Genomic DNA, 10,500 nt, shown 5'->3' on the forward strand with positions numbered 1-10,500 from the left:
AAAATCTAAAAAGCTTGATATGCATGCTCTAAATGATTTTTTTTTTTGTAAAAATGGGACCCACTTATGAAGTGATTAGTGGGACCTACTTATGAAGTGATTAGTGGTCATTAGTTTATTGAGTGGATGGTGTCCTCAATGGACTAGTTAGTTTTGTTGTATAAAACCACAAAAAAATCAAAATCAAAATTAAATTAAATTTAGCAACGGTAAAATGGGAGAATGAAAAGGCCAACAACTACATCATTTACTTTTAAAATGGGCCCCACAGAACTTAGTGAATGCATAGATAGGTGGCCAAATCTATAGAGTGAGTTAATTGATTGATAGATTAATAATCTAACTTATCTAGTCCATTGGAGTTATTTTTTGCAGATTCACTAGCTAAATTTTTAGCCATTCACACGATTGAGGGTTTTATAGGGTTCACTGAGATGCTCTAAACATAAAGTACTAGTGATGTGTGGTAATCACAAAACTCGAAACGTACTGGACCCATTGTCATTCCTAAGTGACAAGGTCAACAGGTTGGATCATGGACGCGGGCTTGGCCTTGGCAGGCTCGGGCTCAGCCCAATCCATAATGGACAAGCTTTATTAGGATGTGGAACCACAATAAATTGAAAATTAGTGTCTTCGCACATGCAATACGTGCGCGAGTGAGTGGAGAAGATATGCGGTTAAATCACCTTTCGATATTTTAATTGCATCAAGATGAAAGGGGAAAAAAAATTGCAACCTGAAAGAGAGCAGTTGTAGAATGCGGGAATTAAGGCTTCCAAGTGATGGGTTCCTTTTCGGTATTGAGTTCGAGTATTTAACAGGGAAATACTAGAATATGCATTTTTATTTGGGTGTATACGGTGTGCACATTTTGAATTGCCTTGAATTCATAACACTTGATAAAAAAAACAAACCATATCATCAGTTTCGAATTCAAAACTTTCGTGTAACAGTTCATAACATTGACAGTTAAAAAAAAATCATAACATTTGGACATAGATTCGTAGCATTTGTACTTTACGAACTTTTGTTATTGATTTTCAAATACGTCATGAATTTTATGCAAATGTTATGAATCGTATGAGAGTGTTTCAAATCTCATACCAAATGTTACGAACTTGTATACAAAATGTTAGGAATCAAAACGATAAAAGTGGTGCATACCGCACACAATAAAGTAGGGGTGTGTATTGTATCATTTTCTTAAATGTTTTATGGTAGATACATTTAACTAGTGTTGGAGGACTATTGTATCCATTGAAAATTAGAGTTCATACAGCTTCAACAAAAGACGAGATCAAACTTGGATTCTGTTTTTCTATATTAGAACTGATAAATTGAAGACAGAGAAGAGAATGAAATGATAGAGAGAAAAAACAGGACACATTTACTTGATGTGTAATATAACCATTTAGTCGACATTGATAAATTATTTGGTTTTTATAGGATCACATCGGAAATGAAATGGGTTTTAATCAATTACTTTCCAGTTTGAGGCAATTCATGTGAGTAAAAGCTGTATAAATGCATGCTTTAATCCATCAGAAGGACCACTTTTGATGGACTCTGGAGCTTTAACCTGACGGGAAGCTATCTAGTCACGGCAAAAGGTGAAAGAGATCGAGAAAATAACAAAGCACACCCATGAGGCCTGCGGTGGGTGGATCACCATGTCTTCTCTCTCTCTCTCTCTTGAATGAATGAATAAATGAAAGAAAGGATCATGAATGAATGAAATTTTCAGAAAATGACTTCCGAGGTCAAGAAACATCTACCAGTGATGATGGAAGCCCCTTATGAAATTGGGCCTACCCCAGTGATCAAAACCATTTACTATTTAGAAATCACCAAAAGTCATTAACCACGTTAAAAATTACGTTGATCAGATACCATTTGATATAATTTTAAAATACATTCATCTTTGTATAAAAAAAATTTGTGCAACACAAGATTGTAACGCCTTCAACACATTTATCTGAAACTTGAACCATTCAAATACCCTATCAAACGATATCCGATCAATGTAGATTGTTTAGAGGTCGAAGTTCTCAACGAGCTCTAAAAAGTGAATGGTTTTGATCATTGTTATAGGCCCTTCCCGGATCCACAAAAGGCCAAAACCGGACGGAACTAGATGGAGACTACACTGGACAGGAGCTCAATCTATATATAGGAACTGGGTTCACCTTTTTTCTTGTACCTTCTTTATTAGTGCTTTCAGCTTTTTCAACCAGAAAAGAAAAAAAGAAAGACGAAGAATAATTCACTTCATGCAATTTAGATTCAAATAATTGGTGGTGCATTCTAAAATTAATTCACTCTCCGAAATATGCATGCATCGGTCTTGGCGTGTAGAAATTAAATTCGTTTTGGCGTGCAGAAATTTGGTTAATTATGTATGGAAGTGCTTTATTTTTTATCCGAAAATTGCACGTATGACGCACGTATATTGCACTTATGTAGTGGACTAATTTTTTGGGATGAAGGAGTATATTACGACTTTCCTTGACGCGATTTCATATTTTGAAACTGTTGCATAATACCCTCATTATCAACAGTCAAATACAACTTCTCAATGTACCTAACCAAGCAATTATTAATCCACCGATCTTTGATCGATTGCGCAGATTGTAGTTTTCTACATTAGATTGATTTATTGACTAGTTTTTGGACTGGGTGTTCAAATATTTGTGGGTTAGGTGTTCAAATAATTTGGATTGGGTGTTTAGGAAAGAGATAAACTAAAATTAAACTAAAAATATTACATTTATGCTTAACAAAAAAAAAAAATTTGGGTGTTCAAGTGACCACCTTGGTGACCATATTGAGCCGCCTCTGCAATGTACACAAGCAGAGAGACATCAAAACCCTTAATTACCAAAGAAACAAAAAATTAAAAACCAACTATATATTCATCTACGTACGTACACCCACACCTCTAATCCAGAGATTGCACTAGCTTGATGAAGGAGTTTTACCTCCTTCACTGCTTTGTGCCATGATTGTGCGGGAGGTCTCAGTTGAGGAATAACACGTGGATTGATCTACATTTTTACCGAAAAGTGAAAACCTACTTGGGGAAGTCTAGTGCCACTCCCCTTTTTTCAACCAATCATACAACCGATTCACCACATTAGCATATAGGCTCCATCATTTTGATGATCGAAAATGTTTGCATTATAGAGCAGGTCGAATATAATTGAAATACAAAAATTAATGTTTATAGAATGTCAACAAATGCATGATCAGCACAGAAAACAAACTAACTCACAGCAAATAAATATGTTTTGAACATGCATATATCACAATCAAATAAATATAAATTTTGTTGTGACTAATATTCTCAACGCACTTTATAAGGTGAACATTTTCGATCATCACAATGATGGAGCCTACATGCTCGTGACAAATCGGTTGTAAGTTCAATTCTAAAAATGAGAGTGTGAATATAATTCCCCAAACATACTTTAGCCATAAAGAAAAGTTAAATCACATCAGCACTTGTTTGGGCTGGGCTAAGAAAAGGCCCATACCAAGAGAAGATTTGATTATGGCCCATGTCCATCATAAGTCCCCTTTTAGGACTTGCAATGCTCATGCTTGTTCCTGGGTGTAGCATAATTTTGAGAATTGATTTAGATCCCTAAATTAATTGTTTTGGTATGAAATTGAACTGGTTTACAGGAGCCACTGTGGATGGTAGGGCTAAATCTTTCAATATTCTCTCTGCCCTTCAAGGAGAATTGGTAGCTATCAGGGAAGCTTGTTTCATGGTCTCCAAGTCAAACTGGCAAGGGGTCACGGTGGAGTCAGATTGTAAGGAAGCCATCCATCTTAGCTCTTCAGAAATTGTTCCCCCGTGGAAAGTATCTGCGGTGGTTCTGGACACAAGGGAGTTGGCCAGAGCAAGTGGAATCATATTCAGTTGGGCTAGTCGCATAGCCAACAAAGCTGCCCATACCATTGCTGCATTAGTCAAGTCAGGAAATTTACCTTGTAATTGGGTGTCTAATCCCCCATTATCTCTTCCTTCTGTTTTAGAGTTTGACTCTCTTTTGTAAGCCTGCGGGCTTGTTAAATGATAAAAAAAAAAGACTACTTAAAGAACGGTGAGTGTTACATGCACATGCAAATGCATCCATGAGCTGAAGAAATTGATATCTTTTGCATTATTAAAAAGAAAGAGAAACTGAACCATTTTTGGTTCAAGTGCTAAAAATAATCCTATTTGAACTATATTATCTATAGTATTTATTCGAGGCAGCAAATGTTAAAAGGGACATAAGAAAATAGAATTGCTAATCCACCATCTGTCGATATTTAGGTGATACGCCAACTGAGCAAAGATCCTAATATATAAAAATTGATGGACTAAATAAAATAAAATCCAAGCAAAAAGTGCAACAGCTTTCAATATGAGCATTATGAACAGAATATTATTTTCCTAAATGTGAAAGATAGTATAAAGAATAATCGAATGACCAAGATTTCTTAAAAAAGAGAACCATGATAGGGAATACACAACTCCGGTGTCCTTCCTTTGATATATACCACCTCTGTCCCAAACCAAATAAATTAAAAAGACACTTTCATCCTTTCCATAGTCAAGGCCCAACAAATCTGCTAATTAAATTGCCCTTCACAACTTCTATTGCAGTTATTTTCGTAATAGGTTCTAGATGAAGGAATTACATTACAGGTTTTGGCAAGTAATTACTACATTACAAGGGCATCAGGGTGCCTAGACCAAAGAAGACAGAAAAGAAACCCTAGCTCGCGAAGGGGTGTAAGGGCTCTACAAATTGTATGCACTGACGGGGCAAGGGTCCTGTCAAGTTAGACTCTCAATCAGTTCGGTCCAGTTTGGATCCATTGTGGGCCCTTCTTGAGCCCGCAACAATGATCGAAACTGTTCATTTTTTAGAACTTGTCGAAAACATTGGGTACGACAAATCAAATTGATCAGATATCGTTTGATATGATTTCAAAATGCATTAAGTTTGGGGGAAAATTGTGTGCGACACTGAATTACAACCCATTTGACACAATTTTCCTACGATAAATGCATTTCGAAACCATATCAAACGATATCCGATCAATGTGATTTTTGGCATGGCCAATGTTCTCGACAAGCATACTGTCTGTGCATCAACAGAAGAACCAGTGACCCCTAAAACCAATTACTACATAAATTATCTCAACAGAAGAACCCTTTTCTCGCTCCTCCAAAATAAACTCCTTTTAATCTGTAGGGTGATATTGTTATTTGCAGCAGCATACTGTCTGTGCATCAAACCTTGCGTAGCCTGAGCACGATAATTGGGTTGCATATAAATGGACCCTTATTCGTCAATCCAAATGGAATTGCTCTTCCAGTACTAAACATGGTTATCGATCCCATCCCTAAAGCTCTGAATTCACTTAGTAAGATACAATGATGTATGTCTACAAAACTTAAAAAGACCAGGAGTTTCTAAAATGTGAATTCCTAATGAATACTCTGATCAATTCAGCTCCAAGATTAGGAATTTAATCGAATGCATCAATCAATAACCATAAACAAACTCGCTTCATTAGATGTGGTAAACGCAGAGAGCTTCTTCTCTCTTTAGAGGGTTAAGAGGCAATTTGGGCGGGTAACCTCGGACTTCGCGTTTTTTTCGCTCCTCTGCTCAAATCTTTTTGGTAATTCCTATGGATTCTTATTGATCTTTGTCTCTTCATGGATCTGAATTCTGATATTCCTGTTCTAGTTCATTCGGGTCGTAAAACACTTATCGTGGACCTGATTGTTAGCCCGAAGGTTTCTATGGAATACCTTAATTGATTTTGATGATAACAAAATATATTTTTATTGAAAAGAAATATAATTAATATTGTGATATTTGGAATCCCTTAATGTTTATTTTGTAGGATTTGGTTGAAGTGCACATGGGAAGATTGCTACACCAAATCACTATCTTCAATGGTCAAGATAAATTGAAAGGAGGAAGATTAATGACAAATCTTCTCCTATTTTTTTAATTGGCTACAAGGGATATTTTGTGGAAAGCAAAATGCTAATCAATGAGATAGATTGAAGATTACTTGGGTGCTTAATTATCTCTAACGGCTACTGCAGAAAAGAAATGGAAATAAGAAATTGATTGGCTACATTTTTGTTGACTAGACTAGAAGATTGTCCTAACGGCTAGTGGATTTTGGATGGAAGCAATTGATGTGCTGGTTGCATTCTTGGAGTATATAAAGGGAAGTAAGGATTACACAACAGTGCTTCGGAGAAATATTTCAAAGAATACATCAATCTCTTTATACTCTATTCTTCAACTTGATAATTTTACACTTGTATGAGAGAGCTCTTATTTTGATCTTTATTGTAAAAGGGATTGTACACCCTTATTCATACTCTCGTAAGTGATTACTTTTTGTGAGTGGTTTTGGAGAAAAAATCACTTGGAGTTAGGTGTTACTAGCACCGGAGTCAAAACTAGTTGGGTTAGGTGTGACTAGCACCGGAGTCAAAATCAGTCGGAGCGATTGGGGATAAATTGCTCATTGTAAAGGTTGTCTAGCACCCGCAAAGCTAGAAGATTGTAACTATTGAAGATAGTACAGCAAATCTCAAGTTGGACACTTGGGGAGTGGACTAGGCCGTGAAGTTGCGGACCGAACCACTATAAATCCTTGCGTTCGATTCTCTCTTCCCTACTCTCTTTACTTTCCGTCTTGCATATCAATATTGCATGAGTAGAATAGTATTTCATTGAAATTGGAATTGTAGTTGAATAGATTGCAATTAGTTTTTTAAAATTCCGCGTTATATTTGAGATAACCAATTCACCCCCCCTCTTGGGTTGTTATTTGGACCAACAATTGGTATCAGAGCGAGGCTCTAAATATTTTTGACTTAATCGTCTTAGAGTAAGATCCATGGCAACCCCTTATGGCACCTTCCTTCCCGAGGGCCAATCGAGCAATAGACCTCCTTTATTTAGCGGGACTAACTACAATTATTGGAAGGCTAGAATGCGTATTTATATTCAAACTGACTATAAGTTGTGGAGAATTATTGTTGATGGGCCGCACCGTCCTACCAAAACCGTTAATGGAGTAGTAGTTTTTAAAGAGGAAAAAGAATGGGATGCGAATGATGTTAAAGGAATTGAATTGAATGCTAAGGCTATGAATCTTTTATATTGTGCATTAGATCCTAATGAGTTTAATAGAGTCTCTACATGTGAATCGGCTAAGGAAATTTGGGATAAGCTAGAAGTTACACATGAGGGTACTAGTCAGGTAAAAGAATCAAAAATTGACATGCTTGTTCATAAGTATGAATTGTTTAAAATGCAGCCTGACGAATCCATCTCTGACATGTTTACACGCTTTACTGATATTATTAATGGCTTGAAATCTCTTGGAAAGTCTTACTCTAATGTTGATCTTGTGAGAAAGATTCTCAGGTCATTACCAAAGCAATGGGAGCCAAAAGTGACGGCAATAATTGAGGCCAAACAAGACCTCACAAATTACAGCTTGGATGAGCTTTTGGGTTCTCTTATGACTCATGAAATCACAATGAACTTGGAGGATAATGGAAGCCGTAAGAAAAAGGACCTTGCTTTTAAAATTTCTACTTCAAGTACATCAAGTGAAAGTGAAGATGACTCCGAATCAAGCGATGATGAAGATCTAGCAGTAATCACAAGAAAGCTCAAAAAGTCCATGACAAGAAAAATGCGAAGGGCAAAAAGAATTTTAGAAAAAGATGGTTCCAAAGGAGAAAATAGCAAGAAAAGAGACATCATATGCTACGAGTGTAAGAGGCCGGGCCATTTGAAATCACAATGTCCTGAAATCAAGAAGTCAATGAAAACAGCAAAACGAAGAGCAATGCTTGCAGCATTGAGAGAAATTGATCGGAGTAGCTCCGAAGAAAATAGTGACCAAGAAGTTGCTAACCTATGCTTGATGGCACATGGTGAGGAAGAGGTAAACTCTAGTGATGATTTTGATGAGCAATTTACTTATGATGAACTGTTAGATGCTTTTGAAGAATTGCATTCCAAGTTTAAGAATTTGAGTTCCAAATATAAGTCTCTCAAAAAGACTAATTTTTCCCTCTTAGCTGAAAATGAATGTTTGAAAAATGAGAAAGATGCCTTGAAAGGGAAAATTGAAGAAGTTTGTTCTCCAAAAGAGATTGCAAATGATTTGGTATTTCAAAATAATTTGAGACTTGAAAATGATGTTTTAAAAAATGAGGTTGAGGATTTGAAAACATCTCTTTCTAAGTTTGTTCAAGGAAAAGAAAATTTGGATATGCTTCTTGGAAAACAAAGATGTGTTTTTGACAAAGTAGGCATCGGTTTTAATCCAACCAAAAAGCAAAAGTTTTATCAAAATTTGTTTGTGAAATCAACTTCTTCTAGTCATTCTTACACTTCTTGTAACTATTGTGGAATGAATGGTCATTTATCATATTCTTGTCCTATTCGTAAAAATATGAGTGTTGGAACGAAAAAGATATGGGTTCCTAAGCATCTTGTTACTAACCTTCATGGACCCAAGCAATCGTGGGTACCAAAGAACTACATATGATTTATTTTTGTAGACTGATGTGTGCTCAATGGTGAATGTTTAAAGATGGTTTCTAGCTAGACAGCGAAAAAGACGAGTTACTGTAATGGAGTAAGCTCAACAGACTAATAGAGTCAACTCAGAGTCGTATATATGGTATGATTATTAATTGTTAATTTTAGTTGCCCAAGGTTCTATAATTGATTTGAAGGTACTGATTTTGATGAGTTATCTACTGTTTATTAACTCTTGCTAATTGAAAAGTTTTTTTTTTACTCTCGTAAAGCTTATGTGAAAATATCTTTTTCCAAATGAGTTTGTTTTCAAATGGATAAGGCTCTACGATAACATATGGTGATTAATCCTCCTTAAGTTTATTAAACATTGTTACTGTGCTTAATGTCTAACAAGTTTTTCTAGTAGAGGCAGTTTATGAATTGTTTGTGAAGTTTGAAGTTTTAGTGCAATAAAGAAGGCTTAAAGGATGTGGAATTGGCTTGTGCACCTTATCTGTTTAATTCGCAATACAATTCTGAACATGCAAATTCGAGGGGAGTTTCAAACTCGTATGGGGAGAAATGTGTTATGAAAGCTAAAAGAAGATGATCCTATTGATTCTTCCTGCGCTCTTTTTGTTGATGACAAAGGGGGAGAAATATTGTGAAAGACAAAGGGGGAGAAAAAGCTCAAGCAAAAGAAGATTGCATAAATTGAGGGGGAGTATCTTATTTCTTTTGCTCTAATTATATTTCTAAATTTTATTTGACTAAATTCATTAATGATTTGTCATCATAAAAAAGGGGGAGATTGTTAGCCCGAAGGTTTCTATGGAATACCTTAATTGATTTTGATGATAACAAAATATATTTTTATTGAAAAGAAATATAATTAATATTGTGATATTTGGAATCCCTTAATGTTTATTTTGTAGGATTTGGTTGAAGTGCACATGGGAAGATTGCTACACCAAATCACTATCTTCAATGGTCAAGATAAATTGAAAGGAGGAAGATTAAGGACAAATCTTCTCCTATTTTTTTAATTGGCTACAAGGGATATTTTGTGGAAAGCAAAATGCTAATCAATGAGATAGATTGAAGATTACTTGGGTGCTTAATTATCTCTAACGGCTACTGCAGAAAAGAAATGGAAATAAGAAATTGATTGGCTACATTTTTGTTGACTAGACTAGAAGATTGTCCTAACGGCTAGTGGATTTTGGATGGAAGCAATTGATGTGCTGGTTGCATTCTTGGAGTATATAAAGGGAAGTAAGGATTACACAACAGTGCTTCGGAGAAATATTTCAAAGAATACATCAATCTCTTCATACTCTATTCTTCAACTTGATAATTTTACACTTGTATGAGAGAGCTCTTATTTTGATCTTTATTGTAAAAAGGATTGTACACCCTTATTCATACTCTCGTAAGTGATTACTTTTTGTGAGTGGTTTTGGAAAAAAAATCACTTGGAGTTAGGTGTTACTAGCACCGGAGTCAAAACTAGTTGGGTTAGGTGTGACTAGCACCGGAGTCAAAATCAGTCGGAGCGATTGGGGATAAATTGCTCATTGTAAAGGTTGTCTAGCACCCGCAAAGCTAGAAGATTGTAACTATTGAAGATAGTACAGCAAATCTCAAGTTGGACACTTGGGGAGTGGACTAGGCCGTGAAGTTGCGGACCGAACCACTATAAATCCTTGCGTTCGATTCTCTCTTCCCTACTCTCTTTACTTTCCGTCTTGCATATCAATATTGCATGAGTAGAATAGTATTTCATTGAAATTGGAATTGTAGTTGAATAGATTGCAATTAGTTTTTTAAAATTCCGTGTTATATTTGAGATAACCAATTCACCCCCCCTCTTGGGTTGTTATTTGGACCAACACTGATAATGCGTCAAAAGATGAGATCA

At 35.8% G+C, this 10,500-nt stretch overlaps 1 protein-coding gene across 1 annotated transcript; it reads left to right on the forward strand.

The window, feature by feature from the left end:
* Positions 1 to 6,933: 6,933 nt before the first annotated feature.
* LOC131332656 (uncharacterized) lies at positions 6,934 to 8,604 on the forward strand. The gene has a single exon (XM_058366953.1). It carries the CDS (start codon positions 6,934 to 6,936, stop codon positions 8,602 to 8,604), a length of 1,671 nt encoding a protein of 556 aa, XP_058222936.1.
* The last annotated feature ends 1,896 nt before the right edge of the window (positions 8,605 to 10,500 follow it).

The sequence above is a fragment of the Rhododendron vialii genome, chromosome 7a, assembly GCF_030253575.1.
Source record: "Rhododendron vialii isolate Sample 1 chromosome 7a, ASM3025357v1".
In the NCBI taxonomy this organism is placed as follows: domain Eukaryota; kingdom Viridiplantae; phylum Streptophyta; class Magnoliopsida; order Ericales; family Ericaceae; genus Rhododendron; species Rhododendron vialii.

Bases quoted from the DNA above. Each gene is read 5' to 3' on its own strand.
- LOC131332656 (XM_058366953.1), top strand. From the start codon at position 6,934: ATGGCAACCCCTTATGGCACCTTCCTTCCCGAGGGCCAATCGAGCAAT.